Raw genomic sequence first — 16,472 nt, forward strand, 5'->3', positions numbered from 1 at the left:
CCCTGATGTCCCAGACTATAGCCCTTTCTGGACTAGCGTGCGCGGTGGGGATCTATCTATGGTTGACCGGACGGGCTGGAGGTGGGGTGGGGTCCTCAGGGACGAGCTGACCGCCGCCGAAACAACAGCAACCCGCTCTCATGAATCCATTCTGCTCCGGTCTTTCCACGACATAACTTCTTTTCATGAGAAGCCGCTACACTCGCTGCTTGTCAGCCTTGAAGCCTGCGATTCCCGACCGTTGCGGCCGCTACAAATATATCGAATTTGAAGCGAGGGGCTCATCTAGGACGTCTAAGAAGAGAATACCTCAATCACGGTTCGCACTTCTGTATAAGCGCCAGTGGTTGAGTTTAGAGCATTGGGATCTGCTCTGCTTCGCGCCCGGCGTCGTCTGTTCACGGATCCCGAATTACCACTGCTCACACCTCCAACCTCTTGTGCCATAACCCTCAGCGGCGGCTCTTGACGGCCGATCCGTACGCACCAGCACCGCCCTCAAGATAAAAGGATAATCAGACGATGGCTATGGAGACTTCAAACGGCGGGCCGGCAGCACCGGCTGCACAACCCCAAGCGCAGATCCAGCCATGTCGGTACAAGACGGGAAAGACACTGGGAGCGGGCAGCTACTCGGTCGTGAAGGAATGCGTGCACATAGACACGGGTCGGTACTATGCGGCGAAAGTGATCAACAAGCGCCTGATGGCCGGGAGGGAACACATGGTCAGGAATGAGATCGCCGTGCTGAAGAAGGTATCCATGGGACACAGGAACATCCTCACGCTCGTCGACTACTTTGAAACCATGAACAACCGTACGTGGCTGCTTCTGGCTGAACTGGTATGCTTCAAGCGCTGATATATATCGACACCTAGTCTACCTCGTCACCGACCTCGCCCTCGGCGGCGAGCTGTTCGATCGCATCTGCCGCAAGGGCAACTACTACGAGTCGGACGCCGCCGACCTGATCCGCGCGACGCTTTCCGCCGTGGCCTACCTGCACGACCACGGCATCGTGCACCGCGACCTCAAGCCCGAGAACCTGCTGTTCCGCACGCCCGAGGACAATGCCGACCTGCTCATCGCCGACTTTGGCCTCTCGCGCATCATGGACGAGGAGCAGTTCCACGTCCTGACGACCACATGCGGCACGCCAGGTTACATGGCGCCCGAGATATTCCGGAAAACGGGCCATGGGAAGCCAGTGTAAGCCTCCTCTCTCCTTCTCCTTCACAAAGAAAAAGAAACAAAATGCCCGTGGATTGTCTTTGCAGTCCCCCCGAAAACTGACCTCTTGTACAGGGACATCTGGGCCATCGGCGTCATCACCTACTTCCTACTCTGCGGCTACACGCCCTTCGACCGGGACTCGAACCTCGAGGAGATGCAGGCCATCCTCGTGGCCGACTACTCGTTCACCCCGCTCGAGTACTGGAGCGGCGTCTCGAACACGGCAAAGGATTTCATCCGCCGCTGCCTCACCGTCGACCCGGCCGCCCGCATGACGGCCCACGAGGCGCTGTCGCACCCGTGGATCGCCGACCTCGGTGGGCGGCCCGCGGGCGCGGAGGAGGAGCAGGATCTGCTGCCCACGGTGAAGAAGAATTTCAATGCAAGGCGCACGCTGCATGCGGCTATTGATACGATTAGGGCGATTAATCAGTTGAGGGCGGGCGGGGCGGCGGGGCTCATGGATGGGGTGAGGTCGAGTGAGCCGAGGAGGGGGGCGCCGCCGGCGAATGCGAATGTGAATGTGGATGTGCCGCAGCCGGAGGAGGAGGGGCCGGAGCCTATGGAGGTGGATGGTGGAGGGGAAGTGCACATGGGGATGGGGATGGATAGTCGGGGGAATGGGCACGGGCAGACGGAGGAGATGATACGGGAGCAGGAGAGGAGGATTAGGGAGACGCAGAGGGGGATGTGGGGCGGGCGGTAGTGAATATTTGTTTCCTTTTTTTCTTTTGCTTTTGGACTCGGATACCTCTTGCAGGCGACTTCTTACCTTTGCTTCTCTTTCTAAACAGGACCGCCTCGGAATCTACATACATATATACATAGATACAATATGGAGGACTCTTGCTGGTACTGTAGCTACTCGTGCAGAAATCGATGCGGTCGATATGATACGTGCACTAGTTGTCCTTCATCCACTTGCCTGGTCTCCTGTCTCTCTTGCTTTGAAAGGAAGATGAGATGAGCAATTGCGAGACTCGTCGTTGAGAGTAGCATGGGACGAGAACGCGACAATAATGAGCATTTCGATGGGACCTGTCCAATTCCCTGGGGCCAGGCGCGACGGGACGAAAGTGTTGAACAAGAAGGGGAAAAAATTGATTCAGATATGAGAAGGATATTATGTATAGACAAGACGAGTCGCGACGCGACGCTGCTCTCAAGCCCAGAATCAAAAAGTCGAACCATCGTACAAAACACACATATACAAGCCTCCCTCACACACAAGCCTCCCTCCCTCCCTCACACCCAACCCACTACTATCTACATCTACTCCATCTCCTCATACAAAAACCTCCCCTGCGCATCCACATACTCAATCTTCTGCCTAACCACACACTCACCCTCTCCCTCATTCCCCTCAGGCTTCCCAGGAACATACTCCCCCTCCGGCACAACCACCTTCTCGCCCTCCTCCAACACATGCGTATACGGCTCGCCCGCGGGCTTTCCCTCAAGCACACCAGGTACATCCTCGTAATTCCCAAACGCCGGCATACCCTGTCCATCTTTAACACTAACCTTGCACCCCTTAACGCCCAGATGCAACCCCGGGATCTGGTCGGCGGGGATCTCAACGTTACCAGGCCCAATGACTTTGTAGTACAAATTCGCGGTGAGGTAAGGGATCACGTCGTCGCGGCAGAGCGAAGGGAGGTACCCCGCAGCTTGTTTGGCCTGGAGGGCCGTGGTGAGCGGGAGGGCGCCAGAGGTCATGAGGCCGCCGTCGGCGAGCGAGGGGGAGGTCGAGGCGTGCGTGCCGCCGAGGATGGCGTAGGCGCCGATGTAGTCGGGCGAGAGGGTCGGGTCTTCGCATTCTTTGTTGCCGTTGTCTGAAGGGGTGGTTGTGTTTGAAACGGGGATGATGGTGGTCGTGGTGTTGGCGTGGATGGGGTACGAGGAGGGTTTGGAGTGGAGGGAGACGGTGGTGTTGGACGACGGGTTGCCGAGGAAGGCGTGGATCGAGTAGGAGCCTGGCAGCGCGTACTTGTTGGCGATGACGTTGAGGACGTAGTGTTCCTCGCCGTCGAGGAGGGGGCGGCCTTCGTATTGCGTGACGGGCGTGATGATGGCGGTGTAGTCGCCCTCTTTGCCCTGTTCGCCCTGTTCCTCGTGATCCTCCTCCTCCTCAGGCTTCTCGGGTTCCGATTCGTATCCGTCTTCCTCCTTGCCGTAGCCGTGACCGTGGCCGTTTTCATTTCCGTTTCCGTGGCCGTGGCCGTGGCGGTATTCCAGAGATCGCTTCGAGCGCTGCGAGTTAGGTCCGTACAGGGCACTCACGGCATTGTAGACATCCGCAGCGTTGCCGTTGCGCGTCTCCGGGTAGAAATACCCCAAACTGCGCGTGTTGCGCACGTCGTCGCTGGTGAAGTAATCGCCATTCGCGTTCTTGGTGAAGGGCCTCAGGCCCGTGCCGCCGTGGACCTGGGTTCCCTGGTTCCACTGGGCCATGGCGTGCGTGATGGTGCCAATGGCGACGTACGTGTTGGGCGCCGTGAGCTGGTACATGGCGAGCAGGCGGTCGATGTTGGTGTGGTGCAGCCAGAACAAGGGGTCAAAGGCCGAGTAGTCGAGGTAGTACATGTGGCCCCCCGACTCGCCGCCGGCCGTGACGTGGATGGCGTCGTGGATCGACTCGAAGCTGTCGACGTTGTTGCCGCCGGCCGGGCGCGCGCCAATCTGCGAGGTGCTCACGTAGCCGAACGAGGGGACCGGGCGCGCCGCGAAGAGGCCGTAGATGCGGTCGCGCAGGGACACGCGGAGGGATTGCATGCGCGAGTTGAACTCGTTGTTGTTGCTGCGCGTCGGGTTGGCCACGGGGCGCCGCAGCGTCGTGGCGAAGTTGCCCCAGGGCCCGCCGCCCATCTCGCTGGGGAGCGAGCTGCCCCAGGTGTACGAGTAGAGGGGGTTGGGGATGGACACGAGGCCCTGCGGCTTGCGCACCGTCACGTACTGGTCGCGGATGGCCGTGGGCACAGCGGGCTGGCCCGAGGGGACCGGGGCTGCCCAGTCCCAGTAGGGGATGCGGAGGTCGCGGGCGACGTCCCTCAGGCGCTGGCGGTCGCTCTCGGGGAACTCGTTGATGACCTCCTGGACGGCGAGGTACCAGGCCTGTTCGAAGACGGCGAGATAGGGCCGGTGCCAGGTGCCAAACAGCGTGTTGCCGTGCGGGCAGTAGCCGGCCGAGTTGCTCAGGGGCGAGTTGTTCCAAGACACATAGGGGCGGCCGTGGACGCCTGTATCGCATCGTATCGTCAGTCAAGAGCAAGTCATCAAGTGACAGAAAGGTACCCACCGGCAATCTGATAGTAGCCGACCTTGTCCTGGGGCGACTTCTTCATAAACTTCTCCATGCCGAGAAGGTAGAGGTTCCAGGCTTCGGAATCGTTCCTCAGGTCCCGGATCTCTCGACGCGCAGCAGGAGAGCGAGAGCCGTTGACGCCCTCAATGGCGAGGAAGTTGCCAAAGAGCCACGACGTCTGGACCTGGCGCTTCTGGAGCTCCTGCTCGAGCTCCCGTTTTGTGGCTTCCATGTGGGCACGCATGCCCTCGGGCGAGCCGTGGACGGCGTGAAGGGCGGCGGCGGCCTGGAGGAAGACGAGGACGGCGAAGAGCATGGGGAGAAGGCCCCGCGGTTTGCTGAAGGCAGCCATGGTAGAGGTAGACGGAGTAAATAACGACTGGATGGGTGCACGCCGAAAGAAGGAGAGAGAGACGGCGGACCCGCTAAGGGGAGATGGTATTAAGGAAGTGGAAAAGAGTGGAACGACGGAGGAAAAGAGAAGGATCCTCTGTCTACAAGCAAAAACGACGACGAGCCCTCTCGCACGACGTCCCAAGGAAAGATGTTAGAGGAGTAGGGGGGAGGAGGGTGCGGGCGGTGTTGGACCCATATAGGAGGGGATAGTACCTAGGGTACCTGCAGTAGTAGAACGGCCCTATTTTGGGGCTTGCTGACATGATTATGTTTCCTGTTTGTGGCCAGGGGCTCCAAATCGTGGCGATTGGGTCTCCTATTGGGTATGTGGAGGGTGTGTGGAGACGGTGGTGAGCCTTTTGGGGCATGGTGTTGGCTGTGTCGGTCGTGTTGGCGCCCCAACTGGCAACGGGCGATCTGCGGGTGAACCCCTGAATGAGACGGGGTCATGTCAGGGTGCTCCGTGCACTGTTGCTTGCATCAGACGCAGGAACAGCAAGGCTGTTCACTTTTGTCGTCGTACGGATAGTTGACGGTCAGTCCCTCGTGCGATGGGAATGGGGGGAGAGAGATCGATAGATAGGCGAGTGTTGGGTTGTTGTGGTAGCACCGACTACCTACACCCGTGACTCTGCCACACCACAAAGTATCCATCACCGTTTTCGCCTTCACAATCCCATCATCCTATTGACCTCCGGCTTATGAGTGGCTGTACTATGTAAGCCTCGCATCGACGAGATTGGCCCGGCAGAGGACAAGTGCTGCACCTCGGTCAGGGGAGACTGATCCGAACGGCTTCATTCCAAGAGAGCAACATGTATGAACGTATCGCCGACATTATTGAGAAGTGCAAAATCCGAAGCAGATTATCACTTTCAACTGCTGGCAAACCGCATCTCCATCTCCTCACGAGGCGAAGGCAAGCGATGGACGTTTTGCAAAACTTGTCGCTGTTGTGCATCCTTCGTTGCGTGCATGGATGGATGCACCGCCCACGGACCTCTGCACCACCTGTCTGTTCACCGTGGCCCAACGTGGCCATGCCAGACGGAAAGGGAATCCATGCGAGCATGGTGAAACGAGCCGACCTGCCCGGTTCGGGGTCGTCGTTGGGGATTTTCAGGGGTACGGACCTGCACTGCACAGCCACATCCTACCATACCGGTAATAATAAATACCACGGTACAGTAAGCTGTTGGGAAGGCGAGAAGTCTCACGGAGTATCAGATGGCAGGCTTTTGTAAAGATGCTTTGAAAAGCTAAGCTGTTTGGTGCGTGCTACAGTTATGTGTCCATTCGTGCCTTGTAGCGCCGTAGGTAGGTAAGTACTTCGTAGCGAGGAGATGGTTACGGGTGAAGGATGTAGTGTAGGAAGGAAGGATGCAGTTGTGCTTATGCCACTTTTTAGTACTGTGTATTCGTGAGACTCTACACCAAAGTACCTACGGTGTCCGGCATCTGGGAGTATCGGGCCCAAATCCCGCCATCGAGTAGGTACAGGAACGTTTCTCGTCTTGAAATACCCTACAGGGAAGAGAGAAGTATGTGCGATGCAAGGAGAGTACAGAGGTCCATATACTTGGATTGCATAATAGACCATATGTCTGATGTTGGTGTAGACAAGACTACCTCCGTACTACGAGTAATACGGTAATCTAGCAGCACTCCCCCTCCTAAGGTAAATGATTGTCTTGACATTACATTAGTATACCGTATATCTACGCCGAATCCAGATCCAGAAAATCCCAAAAGCCCATCCATCATTGCGGGTATCTTGACTCCATCCCATCATCCCCATCACCGTACCTCCCTTAGTCCTAAGCACTCCTTCCCTAATCTCAGCAGCGCATATGGTAGACGCGGACATGATATCTGCTCTCCACTACATGACGCAGCACTTGTCCGTGTACACCTCGCCGTACTGGTCCACGCCCGCCATGTGCTCATTGTACCGCTGCTTCTGCTTGACCTCCTGCGGAAACCACTTCTTCAGAAACGCCGCCAATTCCGTGTCCAGATTATCTATCCATAGTCAGCACACGACATCCAAAAATGCCCCTTCCCCTTCACCCACAGAAGAGAAAGACTTACCCGAACACGCATCAATCACCGTCTTCTCCCTGCACAGCGGGCAATAATGCTGCTTATTCGTCTGCATGACAATCAGGCAGCGGATGCAGAACGTGTGCTCGCACCGCAGCCGCACGGGGCGCCACTTGATGTCCATGCACATGGGGCAGCTGTAGTCGTCGAGCTGCGGCACGCTGCTGAGAATCTGCGTGTGGACCTCGGCGCACACGGCTTTGGCCAGATGCTCCGAGAACTCGGGGTACTCGATGCGGCGCGGGAACGTCGACCGCACGCCCAGGCCGCTCTGCTTGTCGAATTCTATACATATATCGTCAGTCCACATGAGCCACAGAGCGCCTTGAGGGCTGGAGAGTATGGCAACCCACTCTTCAATATCTTCGTCATGGCCGTCCGATTGATCTCCCCGAACCGCAAGCCCTGCAGAATCTCCCGATTGATGCCCATGAACCGGTTCAGCGCCCTCAGATTCTCCGACCCCTTGAGCCGATCCACGAGCCCCTTCTCCGCGACGATGCTGGCAAACCGCTGGAACCGCTCCGCCGCCGTCTCGGCATCGTGACCCCCGTGGTCCACCTCCGTCGTGCCGAAGAAGATGCCGCTCTCGACGTAGACCTGGAATATTTCGCGCCACGTGTTAATGATCTTCCTGCTGGCGCGGCGGTCTGGGTCCGTCAGGCGGGCGACTTGCCGACCCAGTTGCTCGATCTCGGCGTGCATGCGCTTTTCCTCGCGCTCCTGGAGATCCTCCAAGCCAGACAGCTCGGCGGCGAGGCGTGAGAAGAACTCCGAGTCGGACGTCAGGGGGACTTCGACGGTGCGGTACCCGGCTCTCCTTCTGATGCCGGATGTGGGAGAAGAGGGAGGGATATCGGATTCCGTTGGCTGCGGCTCCTCGACCACACGTACATTCGACATGCCCGTCTCGAGGGCGAGGAGCTGCAGTTTATGCCTTGTCTCCTCGTTCAAATGGGCGCTGTCAAGCTCCCCTGTACTCTCATTGACGTAGAAGAGCAACTTGGGATGGAACAACTGATTCGATTCCGGCTTTTTCTCGCTCTCGCCGTCATCCTGCTCCCCCGACAGGAGATACTCCAACGGTCTATCATCATCGCCACGGTTCGCCGCATTGTAATCCTCGACGTGCTTCAACAGCTTCCGCAGCGTCTCGGGCTCCAGCCCCAGCTCCGCAAGCTCATTGGTCAGCCGATTGATGCACTTCTTGAGCTGCGAGTAGGAGATGGCCGACTCGACCCAGTCCGGCGGGAACCCCTCCTTCTTCAACGTCTCCTTGAACCTGTGCCCGAACTTCATGGTGGGGGGAGAGGCAGGCCGTCCGCACAGAGACCAGGCTTTTCACACGTGGGGTCGAGGCTGAAAGCGATTGGAGCCGGACACTTTTCCCTGTCTCTTCCGAATGCGCGGGTTGACGTCAGGCTAGATCAAATCCCGGGTTGGGTTGGGTTCCAGATTAATTTGGGTATACTGGTAGGATATCACTCCGGGGTCCAGGAATAGGACGACGGTGATGGGGGTGCGCCGTGGTCATGCAAGTAATTCAGAGAATGAACCTATTACCGTGATTCCAGTCCTTCGCAAACTCCCCCGGCTGGATGGCAATGGAGTCTGGTGCATATGGTAGATGCAAAGAATGAGTAGAGATTTCCTAGAGCGGCCCGTTTCGACAAGTCGAGAACGCGGAATCTTTCAAGCAGTGCTGCGTGAAAGCAAGGGAAAGCCTCTGAAGAACTGGTGGGTGCAAGTATCCTTTTCGATCGTCCAGTTAAACTGTGTAGAGAGATGTGCGGTGGTAATGTGAGTGCGCTCTCCCGGGTGGCAACAGTTACTTGTATTGACCTAGGGTAGTCGATCGTTGTGTGCGACCCTGTAAACGCGACGAGATGAAGCGCGCAGGTGACAATAATGAACAGACATCACTCTGTCCAGATGGTGTAGGAAGCAGCATCTCCTTGTAGGGAGAGACAGTAGGAATTCCGTTGCGTGCTTGCCCCTCGGGTGGCGTCCGCTCTTCCAAGGTTCATTATTCATCATATTGGGAGTCACGGGACCAGATCGCGAACCAATCACCACCATCCCGCGCTTGGGGGACAATCCACTTCCACAAAAGTCTCCCGAGTCACAGTTTACGACTTTCGAAGTCCGCAGTCCAGGCTCCTCGCCGCAGACGATAGCGCCTGCCTTTACATTCCTCGAGCAGACGCACGCACATAGATATAGATGGGCGCGTCTCAATCACGAGGCGGGGCATCCGCCTCCGCAACCGACGTCCGGACAAGTTACTACGAGCTCCTCGGCGTCGAAAGGAGCGCGACCGACGAAGAGTACGTACATTTCCCCACCCAGCAATCCCACAAGCCGCACCATTCCTAACCATTATGCTCCCGTTGCCAGAATCAAAAAAGCCTACCGCAAGAAAGCCCTCGAGCTCCACCCGGACCGCAACTACAACGACGTCGAGCGCGCGACGGCCCTCTTCGCCGAAATCCAATCCGCCTACGAGGTCCTCTCCGACCCCCATGAACGCGCCTGGTACGATGCGCACGAGGCCGAGATCCTGCGCGGCGGCGCCAACGGAGAAGATGACACTGGGTCAGCGCAGCACCACTACGAGCACAACATGCGCGTCACGACGGCCGAGGACATAGCGCTCATGCTGGGCAAATTCAGGGGGAACGTGGAATTCTCCGACCGCCCGACGGGTTTCTTCGGCTTCGTGCGCGAGGCCTTCGAGCAGCTGGCCAGGGAGGAGGAACACGCGGCGGAATGGCAGGGCGTCGACGTACCTTTCTACCCGTCGTTCGGGCACAAGGACGACACGTACGAGGATGTGGTGCGCGAGTTTTACGCCGTGTGGGCGGGGTTCGCGACGCGCAAGTCGTTTGCGTGGAAGGACAAGTATCGGCTCTCCGAGGCCCCCGATCGGCGCGTGCGGCGGTTGATGGAGAAGGAGAATCTGAAACTGAGGGAGGCTGGGGTGCGCGAGTTCAACGACGCGGTGCGCACGCTAGTCGCGTTCGTAAGGAAGCGCGATCCGAGGTACACGCCCAACCGGCAGGATGCGGATGAGCGGGCGAGGGCGCAGCGGGCGTCGGCCAAGGAGCAGGCGGCGAGGGCGAGGGCGGCGCGAGAGGCGGAGATGCAAGGGGCGGCGGTTCCGGAGTGGGCGACGAAGCGGGAGCCGGAGGAGGAGGAGGAGGAAGAAGAGGAGGAGATTGAGGAGGAGCATTTTGAGTGTGTGGCGTGTAATAAGACGTTCAAGAGCGAGCGGCAGTGGGAGGCGCATGAGAAGAGCAAGAAGCATCAGAAGGCGATCAAGGAGCTGCAGAGGAAGATGCGGAAGGAGAACGCGCATTTGAATTTAGATGTGCATGCGGCGAGCAGTGGAGTCATTACACCGGCTGAAGATGGAGATGAAGTCTCAATAGGTGCAGAGGAGCCTTTGGACGGCTCTGTGGACGACGTGGTTGACGATCTGGACGACTTGCATATAGACTCGCAGCCCACAAACCGCAAAGAGATAGATGGAGATACCCAGGAAAACGACATAGATAGCGACGAAGATAACGACGACCATGACGACCATGACGACAACGACCACGGCGACGACCATACCCATCAAACCCACACAAAACAAAAACCCACCCCCCTCTCCTCGTCCGCCTCCTCCACATCCACAAGCTCCCTAAACGACGAATATGCCCCCCGCTCCACCATCGAAGCCCGCCTCACCTCCCCTTCACCACCACCACCACCTACCGCCGACACCGCGCCAAAACTAGGCAAAGCCGCGCAGAAAAGGGCAAAACGCGCCGCCAAAGCAGCAGCCGTAGCCGCCGACCAGGCCCAACAAACCCAGGCAGATTCCGACGCCGCCGCGCACAAGTGTATAGGCTGCGGTGCCGGCTTCGCCAGCAAGACGCGGCTGTTTCAGCATTTGAGGGAGAATGCGGGACATGCGGCGTTGAAGGGGGTGGGATCTGGTGGTGGTGGAGGAGGGGGGGTTGGAGGGGGAGGGGGGAAGAAGAAGGGGAAGGGAGGGAGGAAGTAGGCGATTTAGTGTCCGGTTTCATGGATTCGAAAAAGGATTTGGGTACTTGGTTGCGTGAGAGTTTGGCATTGCTTTTCTTTTTGGATCGAGCAGGGTGAAATACGCTGCATAGCATAGTATAGCGTGGCGTAGCATGGCATACTATGGCGTCTATAACATAGCGGAGCGGGGAAAGCACGCATATGACCTACGGTAGTAGGTTCTACTTCACCCAACCATTCCGTTCTGTCTCATCGAGTACCAGATTTCCCATCAAATATACCTCTGAAACCCTTCAGCAACAACATCCCAATCCTCGGGAAATCCAGGAGTCTTCCTCCGTACCCCGTCCCCGTTCGTCCCATTCCACATCCGTTCACTCTCCTCCTCTTCTTCGTCTCCATCCCAACCGCCAGCCATCATCCCTACCGCCAGCAACAAGCCCGAGCTCGCCGGGAAATAGGGTGTAGGCACCCTCGTGCCTCCGACCGGCATGCCCACCTCATCGAACCTGAACTCGTCATGCAACAACCACTCAACAGCCTTCTTCCTCTCGCCCATCCTGGCGGCCGTCATAGCCAACAGGGGAAAATCCCAGCCATAGCTATGCGTAAAGTTCCACGTAGCATACACTTTCTCCACCGTATTCGCGAAGACGGACGCATTGAAGTACCCAGACTCGGAATCCGGCCTCAACACACCATTGATAGCCAACAGCGCCGGATGATCTTCCGTCAACGACGGCGTAGTCCACATATCCCTCACGCCCTCATACAAGACATACACCTCCTCATCATTACCATCCTCCCCATCCTTCTCGACAGGCAACCGCGCCAGATTCTCCCTCACAAGTCGCCACTTCCACGGCACCCTCCTCCCCAACCTCTCCCGCCAACGCACCGCCACGCCCAATCCAAACCGCCAATACGCAAGCTCAAACGCCGCATTCACCGTGGCATTCGGATCCGTGTTCTCGCTGACGGGATACATGGGGGGACCCAAATCATACACACGCGTCGAGGAATTCCAAAACGCATAGTCGGCCATGAAATCCGCCACACCCGTTATCACAGCATCCCACTTCCGCAGCGTGACCCCCGTCGGGTATCGCCGGTACTCCATCTCGGCGAACCACAGCGGATGCCCCTGCTGCCAGATGAGCAAACTGTTAATCTCCCCCGGCGCCGAGCGACCCGTAGGATCACTCATTTTGCCCAGCCTCGCACCCTCGTAGCCCTGCTTCGCGGCACGCGCGAAACTCGAGGGTAGGAAACGCGTATACACGCCGGGGAGGCTGCGGCGCGCGAGCGACCACTTGTCCCACACGGTCCAGTGCGCGAGGTGCCAGAAGACCATTTCGAGGTGGAATTTGCCGTACCAGCCGTTGTTGACCAGGCCGGATTCTTGAGGCGGGTAGTCGTGGGCGGCGCAGTTGATGGCGAGGAGGTATTGGGAGAGGAGGATGCGGCGTTGGAGTTCGTAGGCCGCTGGGGAGGTGGAGATGGGGAGGGAGAGGAAGGCGCCTGTGGTCCAGTAGTTGGACCACCATTTGCGGACGCGGTGTTTGATGGTTTTGAAGGAGGAGGTTGGTGTGGTGGGAGTGGATATGTTGTTGAGGTCTTTTGGGGTGAATGTTGCTGTGAAGGTGAGCGTGTTGGGCGATGAGGAGGAGGGTTCTCTTGCTGGAGCAGAGAGAATGTACCGGTGCGACAAATTGCTCACACGACGGATACCGACTTCTCCCTCCTCCCAGGAGATTTCCGTGAAGTACGTCGTAGCATCCAAATCATGCCTTATCCTCGCACCCTTCTTCTTCCTCCCCTTCCCCCTCCTCAACTCCTCCAACCTCGTCCTATGCCTCCCCACCGCCTCCGCCTCCCAAACCCCTACAAACGGCGCCTCAAACTTGCTCCTCCCATCCGCATACGGATACTCGAAAAACACGCCCAACTCCCCCCGCCCCACCAGACTCGATCGAATCCTCACCCCCAACGTATCCTCATCCGGCGCCGCCACCGTCTCCACCTGCACCTGCACCCCATCCATTTCAAACGACGACTTAATGATGCCCTCGTACAACTCGACAACCTGCGTCTTCCCCTCCAATTCCTCTTCACTACTAACATTTCTTGCTGGTCCAAACCACAGCCCAATCCTCCCCAGATGAATCCGATGCGGATTCGCCCTCAACCACTCGCCCAACTCCGCCTGCTCCCGGCTCGGTATGTCGTACTTGACCAACCGCCCGTGCGTCCACCACTCCGTGCCCGTGAAGTCTGCCGGCGACGAGGAGGACGTCCCATTCGTCGCCCCCGTCGTGGTCGGCAGCAACGAATTGTGCCACCCCCACGACGAGAGCGTGTTGTGCGGCACGAAGGTCTGCAGACCCGTGATGTCGGCGCCGAAGGCGAAGTTGCCGTTGCCGACTTGGACGGGGCTGTGGGAGGGTTGCGAGGCGTGTAGGATGGGGTTGAAGTGTCGGATGAGGGATTCGCGGTCGATTTTTGGTTTTGTGGTGCTGGTTATGGGGTTGGGGGTGATTGTTGCTGGTAGGAGGAGGAGGAGGATGAGCAGGGGAAGGAGGGGGAGTGTGGTGCTGCGTATTCCCTGGGATGGGGAGGAGAACATGGTGTGCGGTTTCTGGTTCTAGGGGGGTGTTCCATTGTTCCGAGCGTTGGGATTGTTGGTTTTCTTGAAGGAGATGCGGGCGGAAGGAAGGAAGGAGGGAATGAGATGCTCTTGTCCCGGTGTGCTATGGCTTTGGTGTAGTATAGATTGATGGGTAAATTGGTGGTTTGCTGAGCAAAGTTGGCTCTTAGGTAGCGACGTTCGCATGTTGCGGATCTCTAGATGCATCTCGGGGTAATATCGACCGAGTAATAAAGCACACCACCTCCGACGAGGTCTCTAAGTCTGTGGAGATCAGGTCCCCAACTGGGGGTTGCATGAAAGCGAGCCACAATGTTGACATAACAGAACAGAACTCGCCTCGACGTCTACGACCTTCTCACATCATGTTAGCATTCAACTAAAAAGCAGATATCCGTAGGTCTGAAATAGTCTGGACAAGAGACAATGCGCACCTTTTAGGACACTTAAGAACCTGCCATTCATTCCAGAGAGCATCAGGTCCTAGGAATATGCAGAACAATGAGACTATGAGACTCACCTTTAAGTTAGTATAAAAGCGAAGCATAATTACCTCACGCACTGAGTAATAGGCCCCCGCCCTGTCCGATAAAACCATGTATATCCCAACCCGATCCCAAAGCAATTCACAATGCCCGCAAAACTAGGGTATCCCGAATTACCATCCAGCCCTAACAAATGCATATAGCGCTGCCGTCCCATGCTTTTCTCCCATCCTTATAAATCAAATAACACAGGGAAAAGAGGAAAGCAAGGGTTCTACTTCTGCCGTAACCTCCCTCGACACAAATTTCACTACTCCATCCTCGGCGAAGCATCCGAAACAGGCGGCGAAGGCGGATCCTCACCCTTGCGAGCAGACGCAACCACGAGGAACCCCTTTTTCGGCTCCGGCAAGCATCCCGCCTCATCGTCCTGATCGTCGACTTCGCGACTGCGTTTTCGTGTCCGAGATTCGAACTGCGAGTCCGATGTCGAAGAACAAGACGAAAACGGCTCGCTCGACGTCGACGTGTTCGCCGGGACCATGTTCGTAGACGCAATGCACCCAACACCTCCCACCCCCCTTTCAAGCAATCCCTCTCTCGATCCTCCCCTTTCCTCCCTTCTCCTCGCTACCACCTTCTTCCACTGCGCGACCGCAAACATGGCCAACGCCGCCCTCCCAAAGTGCGTCGTCCGTGCCGGCTTCATTCCCAACCAGTCGATCCGCCTTAATCCCAGAAGCGCTTTATTCCGAAAAGCACTGCACAGGTTCTTGGTGAGGTATTCAATCTGCTCGCGGTTCAGCGAGTCGTCCCGTAGAGCAAAGCGGAGAGTTAAATAGCCCCCAGGCGGGTTGAAGAAGGAGGGTCTTCGTTGTGGCTGTGATGTCCTGGGTTTCAAGGGTGCGAGACGGATGTGGCGTTCATGGTGCTTGAGGCGGAACCAGAGCTGCGAGGGAGTGTCGCGGCGATTGGGATTGAGCAGGATGCGCTGGTTCAGATGGAAGGTAGTGAAGGAGCGGTCGTGGTATTCGGCCAGGAGCTCCTTGAGGGCGTCGATGAGGGCGCGCGTGAAGGACTGGGGTCCCGGGGATGCGGTAGTGGCATCGAACGCGCAGGCGCTGAGAAGTTCAAATGTCCGTGTGTCTTCTTTGCCCGACTTCTGGAGGTTGGACGAGTAGCACGTGTCTAGGATGGTGAGGACGTCGCCTTCCACGTAGTCGGAGCGAAGGTGCTCCTCTGCACGGTTCCAGTTGGCGCGGGCCTCGTTCTTGAAGCCTCGTCTCTGTGAAGGATCGACACTAGCTGTCAGTTCTAGGTATTTGAGATCTTCTCGGTAAACGCCATGGCCTGTGTAGTAGACAATCATCAGGTTATTGGGTCCATCATGCTTGTCCACGAATGTCGAGAGGTACCGATTCATTTGGTGCTGAGGTTTGGTAAGCACATTCAGTTCGACGACTTCGCAGTGGTAGTGGAAGCCACCGGCGAAGAGAGAGCGGAGCTCTTCAGTCTAATACATATATCAGTATGACGGGTCCGCAGTATATGGAAATACGGGGACGTAAAGAACAGGCAATCACACCTCTTCTCTCGTCTTCAACTCATCCAATCCGTCATCCCACTTGATAAGCAGCACGGCAACGTTCTCATATCCATCATTCAATCCCATATATCTTGCGATGGATTCCTCCCACCACACTTGCATCTCGGCCGCCTTCTCCTGCGTCTCTTTGTCTTCGGCATCCTGGCTATTCTGCTCGACTAATGTGGAGTCCTGATCCGCTTGCTCGTTGTTGGAGCAATCCTCAATCGACTCGATACGGATATCGGCATGGAAGACTTTGTCCTTCAAAGGATTGGGCGATTGTGGGGTGACTCTGGTATCCACCGACTCCATAGTTGCCGGAGATCACATTGACTATCTTAAGCTGAGGACGCAAGGCTTCAAGATAAGGACGTCCGTCAATCATATTGGCAAGGCGTGAAGGTAGTCTCGTTTACTGCAGTCCACCTGTTTGGCCGGAACACGGTTCGAACAAGGGGGGATGTCCGATCCATACCGTAAACGGGACTGTCCCCGCCAATCAGGGCGCTTAGTCACCCTCTTCATGGTGTTTGGGGGCCACGATTGTCAGCCTCAAGGTGAGGGGAAGGGATTATTAACGTGGTCGCTGTTCGTCTGAAGAGGCTGCGTGGGCGGTGCCGTTCGCCGCGGAGCCACAAGCGAGTATCGCAAGCGGTTTGGAATATGAAGTAGGCGTTTGGG

The 16,472-nt window shown here is 57.2% G+C and overlaps 7 protein-coding genes across 7 annotated transcripts; 2 read left to right on the forward strand and 5 right to left on the reverse strand.

Moving 5' to 3' along the window:
• The first annotated feature begins 95 nt into the window (after positions 1-95).
• Positions 96-2,070, forward strand: EI97DRAFT_431544 (calcium/calmodulin dependent protein kinase-like protein). The gene is made up of 3 exons (XM_033797964.1): positions 96-817; positions 879-1,209; positions 1,306-2,070. Exons 1-3 carry the CDS (start codon positions 523-525, stop codon positions 1,937-1,939), a joined length of 1,260 nt encoding a protein of 419 aa, XP_033655831.1. The 5' UTR covers positions 96-522; the 3' UTR covers positions 1,940-2,070.
• Positions 2,071-2,505: 435 nt separating this feature from the next.
• On the reverse strand, positions 2,506-4,889 carry EI97DRAFT_456715 (Di-copper centre-containing protein; the record flags this gene model as incomplete). Its single annotated transcript, XM_033800754.1, has 2 exons — positions 2,506-4,472; positions 4,532-4,889. 2 exons carry the CDS (start codon positions 4,887-4,889, stop codon positions 2,506-2,508), a joined length of 2,325 nt encoding a protein of 774 aa, XP_033655832.1.
• Positions 4,890-6,674: 1,785 nt separating this feature from the next.
• On the reverse strand, positions 6,675-8,499 carry EI97DRAFT_250052 (RING-14 protein-like protein). Its single transcript, XM_033794131.1, has 3 exons — positions 7,390-8,499; positions 7,025-7,321; positions 6,675-6,955 (listed from the first exon to the last, which is right to left on the reverse strand). Exons 1-3 carry the CDS (start codon positions 8,333-8,335, stop codon positions 6,816-6,818), a joined length of 1,383 nt encoding a protein of 460 aa, XP_033655833.1. The 5' UTR covers positions 8,336-8,499; the 3' UTR covers positions 6,675-6,815.
• A 651-nt stretch (positions 8,500-9,150) lies between these two features.
• On the forward strand, positions 9,151-11,090 carry EI97DRAFT_414690 (DnaJ-domain-containing protein; the record flags this gene model as incomplete). Its single annotated transcript, XM_033796834.1, has 2 exons — positions 9,151-9,363; positions 9,434-11,090. Exons 1-2 carry the CDS (start codon positions 9,260-9,262, stop codon positions 11,088-11,090), a joined length of 1,761 nt encoding a protein of 586 aa, XP_033655834.1. The 5' UTR covers positions 9,151-9,259.
• A 252-nt stretch (positions 11,091-11,342) lies between these two features.
• Positions 11,343-13,697, reverse strand: EI97DRAFT_373113 (uncharacterized protein; the record flags this gene model as incomplete). The annotated part of the gene is made up of 2 exons (XM_033795387.1): positions 11,343-11,406; positions 11,440-13,697. The coding sequence occupies 2 exons, from the start codon at positions 13,695-13,697 to the stop codon at positions 11,343-11,345; spliced, it is 2,322 nt and encodes a 773-aa protein (XP_033655835.1).
• Positions 13,698-13,790: 93 nt separating this feature from the next.
• Positions 13,791-14,414, reverse strand: EI97DRAFT_250272 (uncharacterized protein). Its single transcript, XM_033794135.1, has 2 exons — positions 14,153-14,414; positions 13,791-14,065 (listed from the first exon to the last, which is right to left on the reverse strand). Exons 1-2 carry the CDS (start codon positions 14,314-14,316, stop codon positions 13,885-13,887), a joined length of 345 nt encoding a protein of 114 aa, XP_033655836.1. The 5' UTR covers positions 14,317-14,414; the 3' UTR covers positions 13,791-13,884.
• Positions 14,415-14,813: 399 nt separating this feature from the next.
• On the reverse strand, positions 14,814-16,103 carry EI97DRAFT_355512 (uncharacterized protein; the record flags this gene model as incomplete). The annotated part of the gene is made up of 2 exons (XM_033794900.1): positions 14,814-15,716; positions 15,789-16,103. Coding segments are annotated over 2 exons (1,218 nt in total), but the record flags the coding sequence as incomplete, so codon positions are not given.
• Positions 16,104-16,472: the final 369 nt, after the last annotated feature.

Source organism: Westerdykella ornata, assembly GCF_010094085.1.
Source record: "Westerdykella ornata strain CBS 379.55 unplaced genomic scaffold EI97scaffold_5, whole genome shotgun sequence".
Taxonomy (NCBI): domain Eukaryota; kingdom Fungi; phylum Ascomycota; class Dothideomycetes; order Pleosporales; family Sporormiaceae; genus Westerdykella; species Westerdykella ornata.

What these genes read in the sequence shown, in the direction of transcription:
- EI97DRAFT_250272 (XM_033794135.1), bottom strand. Translation starts at nt 14,316, where the DNA reads ATGGTTTTATCGGACAGGGCGGGGGCCTATTACTCAGTGCGTGAGGTA. An exon ending in GTTCTTAAGTGTCCTAAAAG is followed by an intron (nt 14,066 to 14,152) that starts GTGCGCATTGTC and finishes AGAAGGTCGTAG; the next exon opens with ACGTCGAGGCGAGTTCTGTT.
- EI97DRAFT_431544 (XM_033797964.1), top strand. Translation starts at nt 523, where the DNA reads ATGGCTATGGAGACTTCAAACGGCGGGCCGGCAGCACCGGCTGCACAA. An exon ending in CTTTGAAACCATGAACAACC is followed by an intron (nt 818 to 878) that starts GTACGTGGCTGC and finishes ATCGACACCTAG; the next exon opens with TCTACCTCGTCACCGACCTC. An exon ending in ACGGGCCATGGGAAGCCAGT is followed by an intron (nt 1,210 to 1,305) that starts GTAAGCCTCCTC and finishes CCTCTTGTACAG; the next exon opens with GGACATCTGGGCCATCGGCG.
- EI97DRAFT_250052 (XM_033794131.1), bottom strand. Translation starts at nt 8,335, where the DNA reads ATGAAGTTCGGGCACAGGTTCAAGGAGACGTTGAAGAAGGAGGGGTTC. An exon ending in CATGACGAAGATATTGAAGA is followed by an intron (nt 7,322 to 7,389) that starts GTGGGTTGCCAT and finishes ATATATGTATAG; the next exon opens with AATTCGACAAGCAGAGCGGC. An exon ending in GGTGATTGATGCGTGTTCGG is followed by an intron (nt 6,956 to 7,024) that starts GTAAGTCTTTCT and finishes GACTATGGATAG; the next exon opens with ATAATCTGGACACGGAATTG.